A 21504-nucleotide genomic window follows, 5' to 3' on the forward strand; every position below is an offset into this window, starting at 1 on the left:
ATGTACAAGGGATCCTCAATAAGATTAACATCTGACTCCTCCTCAGAAAACATGAGACCAGAAAGCAGTGAGATGACATAATTCAAAAGTGTTGAAAGAAAACCAAGAATTGTATATCAAGAAAAAGTATCCTTTAAAAGCAAAGGAGAATTTAAGACATTCCCAGACAAACAAATACTGAATTCATCACTACCTACTAAAGGGAATCCTTCAAGCTGAAATGAAAGGATACTAGACAATAACGCAATCCACATGAAGAAAGAAAGAGCACTGATAAAGGTAACTATATAGGTATATATAGAAGACAGAATAAATGTATTTTTGTTTCTCTTTTTAAAATATCTGATTTAAAAGACAACTGCATAAGGCAATAACTTAAAAATCATGTCTATGGGCTTATAATGTAAAAGATATCATGTACACGACAATCATAGTACAAAGGAAGGAGGAGGTTTTGTATACCATGAAAAAATTAAGTCAATATTAAATATAAACTAGATTGTCTTAAGATGTTAATGTTAATCTTTAGGGCAATACTAAGAAAATCACCTTTAAAATATATAGTAAAACAAACAATAAGGGGATTAAAATGTTATCTTAGAAAGTATCTATTAAACACAAAAGAAGGCAGTAATAGAGGAATAAAGGAACAAAAAAAAACCCTGTAATACATACAATACAGAAAACAAATAGGAAAAAAGCAGACATAAATTCTACCTTATTAGTAATCACATTAAATGTAAATGTACTAAACACTCTAATCAAAAAGTAGAGACGGGTAAAATGGATTTCAAAAGATTCAGTTATATGCTACCTCCAAGAGACACACGTTAGATTCAAAGACACAAATAAGGGGCTTCTCTGGTGGCGCAGTGGTTGAGAGTCCGCCTGCCGATGCAGGGGACACGGGTTCGTGCCCTGGTCTGGGAAGATCCCACATGCCGCGGAGCGGCTGGGCCCGTGAGCCATGGCCACTGAGCCTGCGTGTCCGGAGCCTGTGCTCTGCAACGGGAGAGGCCACAACAGTGAGAGGCCCATGTACCGCAAAAAAAAAAAAAAAAAAAAAAAGACACAAATAAGTTGAAAGTGAAAGGTTGGAAAAAGATATGTCACTCACAGTACCTAAAATAGAAATGGAGTGGCTATAGTAATATTTGACAAAACAGACATTAAACAATGAGATACCACCTCATATCCATTAAGATGGGTATAATCAAAAGCAGAAACCAACAAGTATGATAAGTATATGGAGAAATATGTGTGAAGGAGAAACTTTCACACACTGCTTGTGGAAATGTAAAATTGTGCAATCACTTTGCAAAATAGTCTGGCAATTCCTCAATGTTTAAATATAAAGTTACCATATGACCCAACACAACCAAAAGAAATGAAAACTTATATTCACACAAAATCCTGTTCACAAATACCGTAGCATCATTATTCATAATAGCCAAAAAGTAGAAATAAACAAAATGTTCATCAGCTAAATAATGGATAAACAAAATGTGGTATTTCCATGCATTGGAATATAATCACAATAAAACCAAATGAAGTGCTGATTCATGCTACTAGGATGAACCTTAAAAACATTATGCTAAGTGAAAGAAGCCAATCAAAAAACTACATGTTGTATAATTGCATTTATATTAAAGATCCAGAATAGGCAAATACATAGGGACAGAAAGTAGATTAGAAATTATCTAGGGATGGGGGTGGCAAGAGTTGGGGAGGGAATGGGAGTGAGTGCTAATGTATACAAGGTTCCTTTCTGAGGTGATAATGATGTTCTGGAATTAGATAGTGGTGATGGTTGTACAACTGTGTGAATATGCTAAGCACCACAGAATTGTATACTTTAAAAGAGTGAATTGTATAGTGTGTGTATTCTATCTTAATAAAGCTAATAGTAAAAAAAATGGAAATTTTGTAACTGAAAAATAGAATTACTAAAATTAAGTACTCAGTCATTGAATTTAACAGCATACTGGACATAGCAAAAAAGACTTGCAAACTAAAAAAAAAATAGGTCAATAGAAAATATCCAAGCTGAAGAAAGAACAAAAAGAAAGAAAATCTTTGTAAAAGAGCATACAGGATATATAATACATGGTGAGATCTTTTAATGTACATGTAATTGGAATCTCAGGAAGAGAGGAGATAAAGTGGGGCAGAAGCAATATTTGACAAGATAAAGGTCAAGCATTTTTGAAAACTCAACATAAAGATTAAGGAAGTTTAATGAACCCCAAACAGAATAACTACCAAGAAGACTACACACATGCAAATCAGTTTAAAATGCTGGAAACAAAACATGAGAAGAAAATATTAAAAGTATCCAGAGAATAAAAGTACCCTTTCAAAGGAACTATATGACTGAAAACTGACTTAATAGAAATGATGGAAGCCAGAAGACAACTGAATGACATCTTTAAAGGTCTGATTAAAAAAATGATTGTCAACTTAGAATTCTATTCTCAGCAAAAACATCCTTCAAATGTAAAGGAAAAATAAAGACATTCTCAGACAAACAAAAACTGAGAGAATTCATTAGCAGTGGACTTACACACACACACACACACACACACACACACACACACACAACCCCAAACCAAAACCAAAACCAAACAAAACACTAGATGCAGAAGAAAATACTTCTGGCAGAAGAGAAATATTTCCTAAAAAAAAAAAAAAAAAATTCAAGAGAGAAACATGGAAATTCAGGAAGGAATGAATACTAATGGAATGGAGAAATATGTGAATAAATATAGAAGCAACCAAACCAGTCATATCTTTTGGGGCTTAAAAAATACAGTTTCTATATGCCTAATAACATAAGTTCAAAATATATACAAGCAAGAATTGATAGAACTGAAAGGAGAAATAAATTCACAATCATAATAGTCAATTAATACATCTCTCAACTGAACAGATAAAAATCAGTAAAAATATAGAAAATAGGAACAGGATTACAAGCTTGATTCAGTCAACATATACAGACCACTTCATACAACAACAACAAAATATACATTATTTTCTAACACACATAGAACATTTACCTAAATTGACTCTTTTTTGGGCATTTCAACAAATTGCAAAGGATTGAAATCATTAAGGGTATGTTCTCTGAGCATAGTCGGATTATCTAGAAACAAGTTAAAAACAGTAACTAGAAAATTCCCAAATATTTAGAAATTAAGCAATACACTTATAAATAACCTATGCATAAAAGAAAAAAGCAAAATGGAAATGAGAAAATACTTTGAACTGAATGAGAGGGAAAACACAACTTATTAAAACATGTGGGTTACAGCTAAAACTGCATTTAGAGGGAAATTTGCAGCACTTTTCTATGTACATGTTATACTTCAGTAAGTATTTTACTTTAAAAAAATGAAGAGCAATGTACTTTTCTAGCAGTATCTAGGAGATCCCTGGCTGGGTATTTAGGGGTCCTGGATTACAACCCAAGTTCTAAACTAATACTGAGTAGTTGTCAAAGTAAGGCTAAAGGAAAAGCATCTCAGTGTAGGAAAAGAGTGCAGAACTGGGTGTCATGATCGTCTGGTTCCAGTCCTAGACCCCCCTTTAACTATGTCAGTTTGTTGAATCAAATAACCTCAGTTAGGAGGTAAAACCTGGGAGCATCTGAGCTAAACTTGGTTGCAGATACTTATCTAGGTATCACAATAATTTTAAAACTTGATTTTGTACCTTTAGATGATGCACATACCTCAGCAAACCACAGTCCCCACCGCACTCTGGTACGTAACAGCCCTCCTGCTAAAGACATGGTTTCCTAACACACGACTGCATCTGAATTTGCAACCTCCGGGCCATGTGTTTTCTAAGGTCCTTTCTGGTTTTAATGTTCTTTGTTTCCATGACTTGCACTCAAAACTATGTCCAAAATCTGGATATACTTCTACTAAATATTATTCATTGTTTATCTGAAATTCACATTTAACTGGGTGTCACGTACTTTTACTTGCTAAATTTAGCACTTCTACCATCAATGCAAGTGATTTTACAAGATTCCACAATAATAACCCGTTCAGGAGGGACCATTTTGAAGGCTGATATAATCTATGGTAGATTGTTTGCAAAAATAGCCATAATTATTCCTTCCCTATATCCAGTAGTTCCTCCCATCAAGATATAGAGTCCATTTCCTCACTCTTTGAATCTGAGCTAGCAGAACAAGTTATCCCAGTTGAGGCCCCCCTAAACTAGCCAGCTCCTCACTAACCTGGCAGATGGCTTCAGGTGCATGAATGAGACCAACCAAGAACTGAACTGCCCAGCTCAGCCCAGATCAAATTGCCACCTTGCAGAATAGTGAAATAAGTGGTTATTATCTTAAGCCACTAAGCTTTGGGGTGTTTGCTATACACTAAAAGCTACCTGATATAGAACCAATTCTAATCCTAATAAAGGAGTTAGATGTGATAATCCTTTTTCTTATAATGTTTTGGACAACTGGTCTCTGATTTATGAAGCTGATACTCTTTCATATTGTACAACATTCAACAAAAGTCATTCATTCATGGTATTGGCCTGTTTCTTTTCAAGCTGATCTGAATATAAATGCCCAAGACCTCACCTTACGTATCACCTGAGATGAAGGCGGAATCAAGAGAACTGTGTTTGAGTCCTGGCTCTCATACCCAATTTGCCTCTGTCTACCCTCATCTTTATGAGAGAGCCACTAGAGAAGGGTTTCAAGCCTTTTCTGAGATTGAACTGCTTCTCATTTTCCCAGACGTTTGTGATGACTTAGACAGATGTTGAGGATAGTGTTAGATGTAAAGCCCCTAAGCAGGATGGCTAAGAAAGTGGTGCCTAGTATGATGTCTATTGGGAAAACTATCAAGTAAAGCTTCATCATTTTGCTTTGGGACCACTAAAATGGTCCATTTAAAGCCTTTCAATGAATGCTTTTTCTACAAAGAGTGAATATGCAAATCCCTTAGCATGTAGACGAGGCTCTTGGTGATCTGGTTCTCATCTGACTGTCCACTGTCATCTCCCACCACTTTCCTAGATGTGGCCATATGAGATGCTTCTGTTCACTACTACAGATTTTCTGTCTCACTGGTCTCTTATTCTAGTCACTATTACTACAACTAATTCTACACAGGCTTTAAACAGTTTCACTCAGATGCACCTGATAGATGCCTTGTCTTGGGCCCATGCCAACTGCCTGTTACTTCCTATATTTGATGCTAAGTTTTGTGCAGTCATTTTGGGCTTGGCCCTCGGCAGAATCACTCAGCACCCATGCAAATGTAACCTAGAGATAAGGGAAGAGAGAGTAGCCAATGCTGAATGGACAGTTATCCCTGGCCAGTGCAGGAAGGGAACCTGTGGACAAATGCTTCTCCCTTTCTTCCCCTGGGTGATGGCTCTGAGACATACTTCAACATGGTTTCTCAGCTGTTTGAAAGTTAAACACAGTTAAAGCACAGAGAGTCTTCCCTTTTATCATCTCCAAACTATGAATCAGGCCCATGCTGAGGGAGAAAGATGATTTGCTTGAATGAGAAACTGAAGTTTTAATTTGAATTGGACTTTTTAACATACCTGAATGTGTGGCGGCTCCTATACCTCAACCAGACTGAGAAGCTATGGGATCTGCCAAGGGGTGGGGAAGGGAGAATTCTCTAGGGTATGTTTGAAGAGAGTGTTGGAAAGAAAAAACAAAGCTGTTCCTGATTGCACCCTACCAAATTAAGCCAATTCAACAAATAGGTTATGCTATAGGTTGCTCTGTGGTGTTATTCCCTAGACTTATCTTGAGGTAGACCATAAGAAACAGCACTATGCAACTCTCTGTAAGGACCCTTCAGGAAATATCTCTATAATCTTAGTATCAGGGATAGTTCTTTTTTTCTGGGCCAAATGATGTGCTGTTATCCAATTGGTATACCAAGTAAAATTGAGAGGATCAGTGAGAAAGGTCTATTCTTTGTTTTTTTTTTGTTTTTTTTTTTTTTGCGGTACGCGGGCCTCTCACTGTTGTGGCCTCTCCCGTTGTGGAACACAGGCTCCGGACGCGCAGGCTCAGCGGCCATGGCTCATGGGCCCAGCTGCTCCGCGGCATGTGGGATGTTCCCAGACCGGGGCACGAACCCGTGTCCCCTGCATCGGCAGGCGGACTCTCAACCACTGCGCCACCAGGGAAGCCCCAAGGTCTATTCTTTAGGGAGTATTTTTATCACTGACATTGTTTACAATTGCTGACACATGGTGATAATAAGAAGTAGATCAACTTTTAGCCTAGTTTATTGTAGTTTATACATTTTCTACAGAAAATGCACCTCCTCATTGCCTCCACCCATTGATGGACTGCTTCATCTGTTTCTATCCTAAGAACACTGTAAGTCATGTTTTACAGATGAGTTTTCCATCTTTTTCAGTTTCTAGAAAGTGAGGACTCAAACTGATATATCTCCTCCCCTGTCTGCCAGCATATTTCTATACTAGGTCTGAGTCCTGGGCTTAAGTTTACATCATCATATACTTTTTTTTCATTTTTGTCCATCTCTCTTTTATTTTTAAACCTACCTCTAATTAAATTGTCTTTGTGTGCATATTTTTGTAAGCTCTTTAAATCCTTTTTCCAGCAAGATATATAAGCAATGTAATAAACAGAAAGAATGATTTTAAATGCACATACTGAATTACCTACCCCACATGTGTAGCATCCCACACGCAGTTCATTCTAGACACATCATTTTTCCCATTTCAAAATGCAGTAAATGACCCCTAGAATGCTATTTCTGGTTTCCTTAGGAAACAGCACCATGTGGCATAACTCACCTACCCCAGTAGTGTGATCTCCCTTTGGTCCTGTGTAGGAGGTAGGAGTTTCTCCCCTCCTCCTGTGCCAGCTGCTCCGGTTCCTTCTCTCCTGAGTAAATGCACATTCATCTTGTTCGAAAGTACACTCTCCAGGTAGAGTTGGAAGCTTCTCTGCAAGGAAACAGCAGGTGATGCAATTGCTGAGGCTCTTTCAATGAATATGTATTCCAAGGCTCACTGGAAGCACGTGCTGCACGTATGGGTGTCGCCTGGCCACATGCCCCACATGAAGAGGCAGCCCCCCTCACCAGAAGCCCACCTAAGCCACGCTGGTGCTTCCAGCTAGAGGCTGGACTCCACCCTAGGTTCTGCCAGAGAGGCAGAGAACAATCAGAAATCTAGATCCAAAAGTATGGGAATACTTTGAGAAAGAAACTTTCTCTGACTTGTGAATTTATTTGTGTGAATGAGCTTATAAAGCTCTGAAAATTGGAGGTATGTTGCCTCTATGGAAACATAAAAATAATAAAACGGCATGCAGGAGCATTCTTCAGAAATCCAGAATGAGTGAAGGGAATCCTCAGAGCAACTCTATAGCTGCTTTGGAGGAGGGGGAGAATGTGAAAGAATTAAATGTGATTTTGGAGACATAGCTTAATATGTGAGGAGCAGGTTACTGAATTTTTCTGTGCCTCAGCATTCTTATTTGTAATGTGGGAATATTAGTGGTATCCACCTCAGGGGGTTGTGAGGATTAAATAAGATGATGTATGTAAAATACTTAGAACATGAAGTTCTCAATAAATATTAGCTAAATATAAATTAGAACTTGGTGTTTTGCTGCCTGGAGGTTTATTTTCCATTTCCAAAAACAAATGTTTATGTCTTTGGGTGCTATCTTCAATAACTGTAATAATGCTTATCATTAGAGTGGTGTCACCTCCCAACTTCCTGGGGACTTCTTTGGTTGTACCTCCCTACCTCTAGATTCTCTAATAAATAGCTTATCTTTTCCATCTCTTGCATGATAATTATTTTACTTCATTTTATTTTATATACACTACAAGCTAATGAAGGCTCATTCCCTTTTCTACGTCTTGAGTGTAGAGATTTTTATCTTGTTTTATGTTGTTCTTGCAATGCCACACAAATCGACTACAAACAAATTATCTTTTAATTAAATAAACACGGAGATTATTCTCTGGTGCCAAATTGATGCCACAATTTGCCTGTTTGTTAAAGAAATGGATACCCTGAGACTTAGGATGCAGTGGTAATTAGTAGATAGAAACCAATGATTTGGGTTGAGGTATGCACAATTTTCTCATTAGACATAAGGTCCAACACACAGCCACAATATTTGTCACTATCATCAATGCTTGCTCCATTGCTCCACTGTCATAATTCACTTGGAAAATATTTATTTATTATCATTTAGATATGATATGTTTACCTAGTCTATGTATAATAATGTCACCAATATTTCTTGAAAACCTGCATGCGTATGAGGCAACAACAATAATAATAACAAAAGGAATTATAATAGAAGGTATTTGTTTTTAAAGCACTGTTTTGTGCCAGGTCCTACACTAGGGAATTTAAGTGTATTATCCCCACTTTTCAGGTAGGTATTACCACCTCTCTTATAGATGAAGATACAGGGGTCAAGTCATATGTACAAAGTCACACATTGCATTCAAGGCATCATTTCTAAATGAGAGAGGCACTTCTGACAAGAAAGGCAAAGGACAGACTAGCACAGATTAAATGTACATGGTATGTTCTTAGAGAAACAGGACATGCCATGAAATGGCCAGGGAGACAAAAGAAAGCTGAAATGACCGCCGTCTTACCTGGAGACGAGCAGCTTCCCAATTCTATTGTGATGTCATCCAGGGCTACAAGTCCACAGTCCCAAAAACTTTTGCACAGGCTCATGAAAACCACCTGCAATTCAGAAAAGTAAAACTGTGAGTTCTGTCAACCAAAAATTGGAAACACTTACGACCTGGGATGTACTTGACACAACAGATGTGCAGAAGCAAACTACAGGCACCTCTTCATTGTCTGTGAACCACAGATCACAGTGGCATGAGTAATGGTTAACCATTTATATATGACCCTGGGACTACTTCTCTTATTTTTTTCAGTAGAATCAAGCTCACAATGATATGTTGTGTACACTAATGCTGAACTTAGTTTACATTCTTTAAAACACTGGGAGAGGAAAGCAAGAAGTTAACTAGGTGGCAGAGGAAAACCAGTCAACTTTTAAATATTTTCCCCAGATAATCCACAAAGCGCGTACAGGGTGGATGGCAGTCCAAGCTTTTTTACAAACATTTCCAGTGTAAACACACTATTGATTCTTTGGAATTGACTTTCTGGCAATGTGCTTCATTCATAGAGTGAACAAAGTCCCAGTGATTTGCTATCTGGAGACCCAAGTTCCATTTCCAAAGTAAAGATCTATGTCCTTGAGTGTTATCACTAATAAAAGCCCTAAATGCAGTTATTTTATCAGGCCAAACATTTTTACTGTTGTATGTGAAGGAAAAATAAATCTCTACTATAAATTATTAAATTCATGTGCCAAAGACAGAGAGAAAAGTCTTGGATTTCTTTCCATTAAGCCAATTTAAAAGTCTCCTTTTCATGTATAGGATGAGCAAAGAGCACTTTTCAAAACATTTATACTAGATTTTCACTGTACTTTGCAGTTTACAAAGCTGCTTCACAGGTATAACCTAATGCTTAATGAGCACAAGGTCATTCAGTCCATGGTCAATCCCTCAAATACAAATCTTAATTCAAAAAAGACAAAGAGATATTACAGAAAGTACAACCCAAATTATGAATAATGAGAACATTTGATTCTTTTTAGGTTCTAATATACAGTATGCTATGTCTTCAATTTATCTGTGTTATCAATAGGATCTAACTGCTCTTTGATGATCAGAGCCACCAGAATATAGAATTTATTTAAAAAGAAATTGAAAAATCTCATGACAGTTTATCACTATGCAAAATATAAAATGTCTTAGGCCAATATCTTCAGAATAACTCCTAATCGTAAGATGTGTGAAAGTTTACTTGGACTGTATTCATATTACTTTAAATTATAAAAAGGATAGTTTGGAGATGTGATAATATATAACTATATGTATTTACAAGGAACAAAATAAAAGGGGCGTTTTGGGTTTTTTAATTTAACTTCCATTAATTTTCTTATCTTTATAAATTCTAGAGATGATCTGACTATGTAAAATATTTTACTTGTAGGATTTATGCGTGGGAACTTGTTCCCCGTTTGCAAAGCAGAGGTCTATGGCATCAGCCCTGAGTACAGTTACATTTTATCAGCAATTCTTCCTGTTCTATGGGAAGGAGTAGTAATCTGTCTCGTAATTTACTGAATTAATAGTGCTGCCCCTAGAAAAGATTTGGCTTTCTTTTCCTTTCGCTTCTTTAAAGTCTGTTTTTGACATGAATGGTGAAAAAGTACTTTTTCAAAATGATTCTGTGGTAGTGAAATGATTCACCATGTAAAGTATTACCTAAATAAGACTCAAACATTTGGCAGGTAAACATATCTTAAAGAGGAGAAATGTAAACATGCTTTCACATGTTTACTACAGCATTATTTTATAATGACCATAAAACCAAGCAAGCAAGGAAGCAAACAAATGAAAGAACCCAAGATTTCAAAAACAGAGGAAATACACAAATCATGGTGCTACAATCTAAGAAATAGGCAATCATTCACTCTGACAGCTTGTGAATATTATTTAGTAGTAGAGAAATATATTCCTCTCATAATGTTAAGTGAAAAAAAGCTGGTTATAATAGATAAAATAAAGCAAAATAAAATAAGGTAAATTATATCGAACTCATCTAAAAATACATAGAAAAAAACCTTGAAAATTTACCAAATGTATAACAGTTTTGTTAGGTTCATGAAATTACGGGTATTGAATAGAATTTCATTTTCTAAACATTCTTTAATTTTGCTATATTTATAATTGAGAGAAAAGAAGAAGGAATCAAAATATCTATAATGAAGATGTGGAATAGTGAGTTACTGTTTTTCAGATTGGCACTGTTTATTATAGTAGCCACGAGGACATGTGGCTATTTAAATGAAAACTAAATAAAATTTAAAATTCATTTCCTTAGGTGCACTAATCACATTTCAAGTGCGTAACAGCCACATAGAGCCAGTGATCAAGTGAGCTGGTTATGGAAGATATGTAACATTTCCTCATTGCAGAAAGTTCCACTGGATAGAGCTTTCTGGCCCGTTTTGGACATTCCAAACAAATCTGTGAACTGCCACAGTGGGTTAAGTGAAATGCTAAAGATGTTCTGGACAACAGCAGGCCACTAGGTTATTCCTATCTTAGAACTCTTTCTACACTTTGAATACCGGCCAGACCACATGTTGTTCTGATAAAAGAGCCACAAAGTCAGTCAGCTATGTACTAGATTGAAACTATGGCCTCAAACCTCAGATCTGTTTGGCAGTTGTCTATCAGCATTCCAACACACAAAAGAAACGTGACAAGATCAGCTTGTTTGGTCTAACACATTGGATTTCCACCCTGCTATAAATAATGCTGATAATGTCGTCTCCTATTCTTGTGCCGCCATCTTGCATTTTGAGGGCCTCTTGAGGTGGAGAGGTTATTTTAGGGTAGTTGGTGACTGGGTAAGCTGAGGATTGGGCCTGGCTGACACAGGCGAAGAGAAAGCCAAACATTTTGGTCTGTTCTTAAGAACTCTCTCCCTGGGTCCCATTAAGAATGTGACAAGAAGGAAATTGTCCATAGTCTAAATTCTTAAGGGGATTAACCTCTTGTTTATTTATAGATCTTTTTTTAAAAAAAACAGTGTTTATTTCATTTTTGGCAGTATTTCAAAGTAAACAGAATATCTCTAAAGACTGGGAAAAAAATCTTAGGCAACTTGAATAGATACTAATATCTATTTAAGAGGGGAGAAGAGGGACAAAGTAAATTGCTGTCCCTTAGACAGTGTTCTTGATTTTATGCAAATCTCTTAAAAGTTAGGGCAAATTAGATTTGTGTAAATGAATTTGTTTCAGTGCACTAAAGGTTCCAGTCCTTAGGGACTAGTGATACTTAAAATTTTTTTTGATAGAGAATATTAATTGTTGAGAAAACTTAGCTAGACTAACTTTGGAAATACAAATAGGCAGTGAATGGAGAGAGTGATAAATACATATTTGCAAACAAATAATTTTAAATATAGTCAAGTAAGGATCAAAAACATGATTTAACTTACTTCTTATCATATTAAAATTAGACATTGCATATGCTCATTTATCTACAGCAGGGTGTTCTGATCTCAGCCCTATTGACATTTGGGGCCAGATAATTGTTTGTTGTAGGGGACTTCCCTGTGCATTGCAGGATGTTAAGCATTCCTGGTCTCTACTCACTAGATATCAATATCACCCCCAAGTTATAACAATCAAAAATGTCTCCAGACACTGCCAAATGTCCCTTTGGGGAGGGGGGCCAGGGCAAAATCTTTTCTGGCTGAGAACCACCAGTCAAAGGTGGTAGAAAACTGCTATGTGGATTATCAAACCCCACTTGCTAAATTTCTATTACGTGTAGTCCCTATGTGAGGAACTTTCAGATCTGTTACCTCCTTTTTGGATTCTCTGTCAATTTCAACCTGTTAATTCTTCCCAGGCAGAGCAGGACAGTTGTTTACATGTTAAAAGCAGGCTAGATTGAATTAGTTTTCTTCGCCTCTGCACATCACCAGGTGGTAGTTCTAAGGAGCAATGAAATACCCTCAAGCTCTGGAAAGAAAAGGCAAAGGAGCAAAAAAGCAAGGGAGATGGACTGACACTCCAGCTGAATAATCATCCTGGAGATGATCAGGGGTTCACTCTTCCAATTTCCTTCTTCAGAAAACTGCAAATTGTCAAAGGGCAATGGAGTATCTTCTTTGTTTTCACTTGCCTCCCTTTCAAAAAAGAATGATCTACTCCCTCAAAATAACATAATGACAGGGAGCAAATCCTAAGGGTAACTGAGAAAACTTTCCTCATAGTATACAAATTTTAATTCTCTCCTTAAGTTTTTCCCTCCCAGGGGGTGGGGACAGTGGGGTGGAGAGAGAGTCTGTACAGAAACGCAGCCACAAGGCTGGGTTACTCAGAGGGGCTAGACTGCCCCTAAACCTGTAAAAGTCCAGAAAAGTTCTTGATTAAAGCATGCAGGAAAGAAAAAACATTAGGGTTACTAATTATAACTTTATGAAGTGTCATAGTTTAAGTGGTACCCAACACAATGAATAGGGCTTTGCTGAGGGAGGGAAGTAATGAAAGCTTTTGCAGGGAACCACAAACCTTTGTTGTGTAGTTAAAAAAGCATCGTTGGTATTAAAGAGCTCAACACTGGCTGAACTGACTGGTTTTTCACTGACTTTTAAAGTAGTTTCATGGCCTTCCAGAGAGACATCGCTGGCCAGGTTGTTGGGTTAATCCACCACCTACTTTACCAATTGAAGAGCCCCAGTTGGGCCTATAATTAGTATGTGAATGATAGTTTCCAGAAATGGCCTCCTATCTTCACATAGAAACATTTCAATCCTATGCCAACAACACCATAAATTACCCATGTTCGAAAACAAACCTAGTTACGTTCTTGTTATAAGCAGTGGACCTCAACAATTTACCAGAGAGTTTGATTCTGGGTTAAATTTAACTTCTATTCTGACGAGGTTTGAAATCTTCTGGAATCATCTGCACAGATAAATTTGGATATGGCGACTGCAGAGCTGGTGGAATAATTACTCACAAAATTACTATAATCCAGTCAGTGGAATTCCAGAGCCCTTCATTAAGATGCTTTTGACACAATTGCAGGATATACTATACTATGTAATGCAACTGCATTCATTTAACTGTTTGACAATAAGTTGTTAAGAGAATTAAAAAAAAAAACATAAAGCAAAACAAAAATTCTGACATTAGACACTTGGCTAAAAGGGTGGAATTTTCACAAATCCCTAAAGACAGGCTGAGTGGAGCTTTATCTAGAAAAATGAGTATAAGACTTTAGTATTTTTAGAATTCCAGCCATGTTTGGGGAAATAGTTGCTAAACCGTAACAGCATGCCTCCTGCAGATACTATATTTGGTCTTCAGATCCCACAAAAGGCAGAATGACCATGTGTTTTTAAATAAGTCTTTAGCTGACCAACACTTTTTTCTTAAAAGATCCATCTGTTTTGTTTCTTTTTTTCTTAAAGACCCATCTGATTTAATTCAGCTCTTGGCTTTCACAAGCAACAAAGAGTGAACAGCTTCCAGCTTTACCCAGCATGAGTCCGTCTGCTTGTAAGAGCCTTCCATTTTAGGGTAGAGGGCACCCTGTGGTAGATTTGCAGATCAGCAGCAAAGTTTTTCATTGTTATTTGTGTGGTAAATACCCAGATCTCTCAACTCACTGATTTCAGAAATCTGCATTATTTTCAAATCATTTGGTCACTGAAAAGGAAAAGGAGTTTCCAGAAGAGACCTCAGAATCAGATATTTTTTTAGAATGAGGAAAAGGCCCAGAGACCCTATGATATGAGCTCAAGGTCATATAACAGCTAGCTGTAGACCCGGCCATGAAACATGACACTCCGAATATCTGATAGATCATATTTCATTATACCAATCTGCTCATTTTCTCCTTTTTGCTTTAGGTATTTTAGAATATGATTCTGAAAGGCTTGAAACTCCCCAATTAATAGCAGAGGACAAGTATGTCTTTGACCTGTATTTATATTACAACTAGCTTCCTGTCATTTTGCCTTATGTATGTTTATAAAGAGTTCTCCATCACCTGGCACCAGAACCTGAATCTTACATAGATCGTGACTGAATTTCAGGGCTGGTGAGTGTTGAAACCTCTCCTCGCAGGCAGTAACCCCGCCTCTCCACAGCAGGTGTTCCCTAACTTCACTGATGTCCTTCTCTCTCTTAGCCGATGACCTTATGTCTGCTCCACACGGAAAATTTAGCCCATAGGAAAGAATCCCCTCAACTCCCCACATCCACACCTTCAATCTTATCTTCATTTGCACCCATTTTCACTTCCTTTCCTTTGTTTTGGGAGTGAGGTCTGTCTGACTCCAAAATTCATGCTCTCTTTTTTGTGGGACATAGATCCTGCACAATCCTGTACAATTAGTATTGAGGGTCTAAATGGAAAATAAACATGAAAAGCCTCTGAAAAAATGAACATTAGAACTAAAGGTGAGATGGTATCATTTTTAGAGTTTTAGGATCTAATCTCACACCCTAATAACGAGAACATTATTATATAAAATTTTCCTATAAGCCTTTCATCGTCACTAAAGGAAATAGGTGTGAATGCCTTCCTGGACATACAATGTGGTTCATCTCCGGCCCACCTCCCTTAGGGAGGACCCCTGGTCAAACACTTCCCTGAGCAATGTAATGTAATCATCAATTTAATTGTCATGCCCAAGGATGAACATCATAATACGGTCCTATTGTGACACGTGGATGGAGATATAAAACGTCAGTCCTACCAGGAGACTTGGAGAACACAATCAATTGCAAAAAAGGCGGAATCTACGTCTTTGTCTTGACTCTCAAGGGCTCACCCCTGCTCTGGATGAATTTCTCTGGGTCAGGAGAAGACAGTGACCTTAGCTAATAGCCAAACAGGAATAATGACTTCACTCTGCTCATGTATGAGACATAGAGACAGTGTGGGTCTTATTTTCATTAACTCCCAGGGCAAAGTGGAGATCCTGACTTGAGGCAGAGCTGTGGCTAAAAGCTTGTATAATGCTAAGCCCTTTTTAGCTGTGTTACAACTTATTTAATCAACCCCTACTGATGGATAATTGGGCAGTTTCCAATTTTGCAATATTACAAATACTGCTGTGATGAATATTGGTAGATAAACCTTTGTGCATAACCATGATTATTTCCTGATGATAAAATCCTAGAATTAGAATTATTATGTCAAAGGATATGCATGTTTGGGATCTTTCTTTTTGATACAGGTAATTGAATTGTCATCTAGTAATATTATATCAATTTACCTTCACGCTAGAGCTTATGAGAATCCTATTTCCTTGAATACTCACCTCTCCAGGGCAATGATTTATATATAATATACTTAAATATGTAATTATATATATATAAATATTTAATAAATGAAATTTAAGTATATAAATAACTCCTATATTATATATACATCTATATATTTTTGGCCTAAAGTGAAAGATTTTTTAATTGATAAACTGAACAATATAGGCAGTATGAATGCAGCTATTAATATAAATATCATACTCCAGAGTATTATGTTTTAAAAATATCTTGATCCATTTGATAGACAAATGTGCTATTTTATTACTTTTTAAATTTCTTTGATTATAAATGAAGTTGGACATGTTTGTGCATTTATTTTCTAGTCATATTTCTTTTTTTCTGATTAGCCTATATATATTCATTGCCCACCTTCCTACTTCTTAGTTCATGTTTTGCTTATTGATATATTAAATTTAAAGCTTAAATGTATTAGGAGTTTGTCATATACGTTGCAAACTGTTTTTTCTGGCTTGACATTTGCCTTTCAGATATGTTTATTAGGCAATCTTTATTTGGAGAAAGACACTAAGGGAGAACTAAATGTCTTGGTTCAGAGACTGAGATGAAATAGGCAGGCCACAAATAGTAATGCGTCTTTGAGCATTGCCTACGTTCACATGTAAGCCAATGTTGAAGAGAAAATAGGAGCTCATGACCCTTCAGGGTGTGGTGGGAGATGCATAGGGAGGTAGCTTGCTGACCACCTGGAGAGAGACTTCTACTAGATGTAGGTACTGCAAAGACAGAGCACAGAATGCCCAGAGAAAGCCACACAAGGGAGGGAGAAAAAGGTGGGGATATCTATGCAAAAGAAAATAAGGTATTCTTCTGTGGGAGAAAGTAGCGAGTCTTTACTAATATGTGAATTGCCGATTTCCAAGTAAGTGAATTGAGCTTATACCTAGAGTGTCCAGCAAATACTTACCTGGTCTATGAGCTCAGGAAACCAGAGGATCACCAGAGAATCTCAAAGTGCAAATTAGTCAGTGTTGCCTCATCCAAAAAACCCGGGAAAAGATTCCCTATAAAGGCAGCCATCGTGAGACTGTGAAATACAAGATTAGGAATCTGGAAGTGTGGAGGGAGGTAGTGTTTTTAGGTTTATAAACAATCTTTGGAATACATTTTTGCTTAATTAAGCTTACTAATAAGACTATGGGGAAAGAATGTCCCAGATATCTCCATGGTGCTGAGAGAACAAACGTGGTAATCCAGCCATATTCTATGAAATTAATTCCTTGGGAAAGTCATGAAAGAATACACTGACATAAACACCACACTCATGTAAGCTGTGTGTTAGCAACTACCAGTTGTGCTAATCAGTCTTTCCAGTCATTTCCCTATAAATTGACATGAAACACAGAAACCCAACAACAAATATCTGAAAGGAAATGAAAGAGAAGGAAAATCAGAGTATCTCAACTCTGCCTTATGCATATTTAAAGTAATTTAGAATTCCTGGACTGACAGCTGACACTGAGTTTTGCTTGGAAAAACTCAACAGTAGGCTCCTTTTCCATACTTAGCTCCTCTATCCAATTTCACATTAAGACATATTCCACTTGACAGTATAATTTTCCTGGCTCTGTGTATGGAAACACCCTAATCTGTTCTATAATGTGTTGATTATTGTGTCAGAAATTAATGATCTTGCAGTTTCTGCTTTGCACTCAGCTGCCCTGCTTTACTTATGCTGGAACATTAATATCCTGGAGCAGCCATTTCCCAATGTTCTCAGACATCATGAAATGTGATAGGAAATTCACCTTTTCTCATGTATCTTATCTACACATTGGTTTTCTGATTCCTTAGTCCCTTTATAGCAGAGTGTCTTGTTATTAAATAGCCACCTATTTATAAAATCTCTCCAGAAACTTACTAGACCTGTTCTTCTATCCAAGCAAACTGCTAAGTGTTGTCTTTAAAAATTTTAGAACCCTAGATATTTTACAACTAGTTTCATTTTCATTATTAAAGGGCAAAGTGAAAAGCAGAAATCCAAATCACAGACAAATTTCATTCACTTTTTGCTAAAATGAGAAGATTATTGCAAGAGGAAATAAAGAAATAGAGAAAGCTATCCACAAGGACTGTGCTGCACAATATTAAAAGACAGTTCCTGACATTAAGATGTCTAAAAATATAATAAGAATTAGAAGAGACTGAGTGGACATCTTAAAACATGTTTTTATTTCATGGAGAGGTGACATGACATTCTGATTTGTGTCATTTCATGCCAGAGTCAAGACTTCAAGCCAAGTCTTCCTAGCCCTGACCTAGGATCTTTTATCATACAATCTCATCCCAACAAAACACAAATTAATGACTTATACAAGATTCAGAGAGGAAGGGGCTCTTGAGATGGACTTTGAGAGAAGGGTAGGATTTTCTCAGGTATGATGATTCCTGCAGCAAGATCAATGGGAAATATTTGCTGTTGATAAACCCTTGAGGGAGCAGTGGGGGAGGAAGGCAAGGATTTGAAGAAGGAGAAACTGCACTGGTTCCTAGACAGTAATTGAAGACACGTGTTCCAGGGAGTTTGAAGACTAAAGGAATGGAATAGGGTGGCAACTTAAAGGGGTAAAAAGGTGAAAGGAAGGTTTGCTGTTCATTTGTATGACCAACATATGTTGGCAGCATGCAAAGGACTAATGGAAATTGAAAATTTATGAGAGAGGGAACAATTTATGAAATAAGGTCCCAGAGGAGGCAGGACGACGAAATCAAACGTATAGATGACCGGTTGGTTTTGACTGAGAAACCAACTGTCAGATTCAGAGAGAGGCAAGTGAGGATTCAGAGAGGAACAGAATTGAAGGGGCTTGTGTTCAATGTCTTCATTCTTTTGGCAGTTGAACCCATGAGGACACATCCTAAGAATGAGGCAGGTAGGATCGAGTTGGAAACTTGCGAGTGAAAATGGATCTGAATATCTGGGGTGGGGAACGAGCGTGGAAGTCAGTGAGAGATGATCTGAATAAAAGGCTTTCCCAGCAGCATGGATCCCAGCAGCCTGGAGGGGACAGTGGAGATTAATCTCATTTTCTCCAGCTGTGCTGAGAAGCTTAGGGAAAAGAAGATGAAAATACCTGCTGAGGGTTCCCAGGGGTTAAGAGGACCAAGGTAGGAGAAGCCAGAAGGACCTGTGGGTGGGGAGACTATGATGTGGAAGTGGGTGCTCCATGGACCACAGCACAGAATGGAGGCTGGAGAAGCTGTGTTGGGGGACAGGAAAGGGATCACGAAAATCAAGAGAGCTGGGAAAACCTCATATCAGTCTTTGGGAATAGGGAAATGGTGCAATGTAAGTTGTTCCAAAGAAAAGAGTTACAGCTTTTGGTTTTAATAAATATCATCGTAAAAAGCCCCAAACCAGACTTGGCATATATGTGTTTATGTGCATCCTTGTATCCACTCCAGCAGGATGTTCCTGCTTTTAAGTGTTCACATTCAAATTCCTTGCAGGACCAATTGCACAGGTGCTACGTTATAAGAGATTATGGTTTATATGATTCAAAGGCAGAAACAGTTCACCTTTCTTCTTCCTTTGATGTATTTACATTGTTCTTCCTTGCCATCAACACATATTCATTGAGAGTTCGGTTCTCTTTCCAACTATTTATTGAGTACCCACTCTGTTCCAGAAATTGTGTTCACATAAGAAATAAAAAATAAATAAGATATGGATCTCTGTTCTCCAGAAGCTTACAGTCTGATGTAAGCTAATGTAGGTAGGCAGGTAAATGGACAATTTCCATACAATACATAATGCTATGATAGTAGTATGATGCACAACACAAGGGTTCTATGTCAAGTACTCTGAGGAAACTGCCACCTTACACAAGGTTGAACAGGATTCCTTAATGTAGAACTTACCAGAGTTTCTAACATGTTACTGTGCAGGGTGAATCTTCATGTGTGTATGTGGAAGTAGAGATCTAGCATACAAAACTTCCCCAACTCATTTGACCACAGAACCCCTTTTCAATGGAATAACTGAAGGGATTTGTACTCCACGGGACATACTCTGAGAAGTGCTGACATAAGGTTCTTGCCTGGTCAAAAAAAATGTATTTATATTTTTTTCAGACTGGCCAGATGGGGGTTTTCTCCATCTCCATAAATGACTTTTGAAGTTTGTTCTTTAATCTTACAACAGAATAAAGATGCAGACTTAGAAGGGTTTACCATGCAGACTTTAATGACTGCTGAGCTGATCATTAAGCCAGACCCAGATGAAAGAGAATGCCTGGTCATGCTCTCATTTATGGACATTTAACATTTTTTCCAAAAGAAATATTTGATGAACATGATATTGAGTTCCTCCCAGTGCCTCTAATTAACAGACCACTTAATGGTCTTTTGTTACAGGGAAAACTTGCTTCAAGTCAAAAGATATTGCGGGACCTGATATAGGTGCTATAGTGACCAAGCGTAATGTCAGCCCAAGGATTTGAACATAAGAGATATGGGAACATATGTATATGTATAACTGATTCACTTTGTTATAAAGCAGAAACTAACACACCATTGTAAAGCAATTATGCTCCAATAAAGATGTTAAAAAAAAAATTCAGGGACCAAAAGCATGTTTACACTAGGCTCAAACATTTTTTTCATACATTAAAAGAACATCAAGCCACCCAAAAAAAAAAAAAAAAAAGGCTAATGTTTGCACTTCATCATTACAGACTTTCTGACAGCGACTCTTTAGTCTCTCCTGACATTTAGCTTTCAAGAAAAGCACTTTGGAGTGAATTGTTCCCTCTCCGCATTACCATCTCTAGTGTGTGAAAGTCTCAAGGTAACTCTTGATTACCTGCTCTCTATTTAGTAACATGCTGAGGAAAAACAGATCAAGAAAACCATTTCATGATTCATGCCCTTACAAAATGTTTCTAAAACGTTAACAAATATATTGTCAGCAGTTCATGATTGTGTAAGTGCAGTAGTCTAGTACTATTAAAATAAAGATTTAACTCCGATCTGATTTTAATTTAAAGAATACTTCACAGCAAAAGTTCAGGGACAGAATTACCCAGGTACTGAAGAGATGTCACCTATGAAACCTTATAAGGATCAGGACCTAGGAAAAAAATTCTTTAGTCTCTTTGTCATTCTCTCTCCAGCTACATTAATGTCAGCTATGTGCCAGGTACTATGCTAAGGGTTTTACATGATGCACCGTAATCCTATGAGGCACGTACTACTAATACACTCATTTTGCATATGAAGAAAAGCAAGGCTCAGCAATATTCACATAACTAGCCCCAATTATAAAGGCGTAAGCGCCAGAGAGCCCACAGCCAAGTCTCTTGAGCATTATGCTGTACTTCCCTCTACCCCACAGATCTCCTTTGTCTGTGCTGAACCACCTTGAATTTTGACCCCCTCCTAGGAGCCAAAGTGATTTCTAAAATAGAACAACAGAGAGTTAATAATGAAGCCCTAGAGATTTTTTGAAGTCTTGAGTTAGGGCTGGCTTCCCCTTCTTATCTGATCCTACACTTTCCACATTAGCCAGGAGAGGGCTGGGGTGGGGGCAT

General features: G+C 37.4%; 1 protein-coding gene across 3 annotated transcripts in view; it reads right to left on the minus strand.

Annotated features, from left to right (window-relative positions):
* The window catches only part of MAMDC2 (MAM domain containing 2), a 181379-nt gene that overhangs the window by 23088 nt on the left and 136787 nt on the right, over positions 1-21504 (minus strand). For 2 of the 3 annotated variants that reach the window (XM_030877020.2, XM_060299972.1), the window contains exons 12-13: positions 8655-8748; positions 6820-6972 (exon numbers count right to left, since the gene is read on the minus strand). In XM_030877020.2, coding sequence (XP_030732880.1) covers positions 6820-6972; positions 8655-8748 — 247 coding nt within the window. The remainder of the gene's footprint in view (positions 1-6819; positions 6973-8654; positions 8749-21504) is intronic. The other variant, XM_060299975.1, reaches the window with a different exon arrangement.

This window comes from Globicephala melas, chromosome 6, assembly GCF_963455315.2.
Source record: "Globicephala melas chromosome 6, mGloMel1.2, whole genome shotgun sequence".
NCBI lineage: Eukaryota > Metazoa > Chordata > Mammalia > Artiodactyla > Delphinidae > Globicephala > Globicephala melas.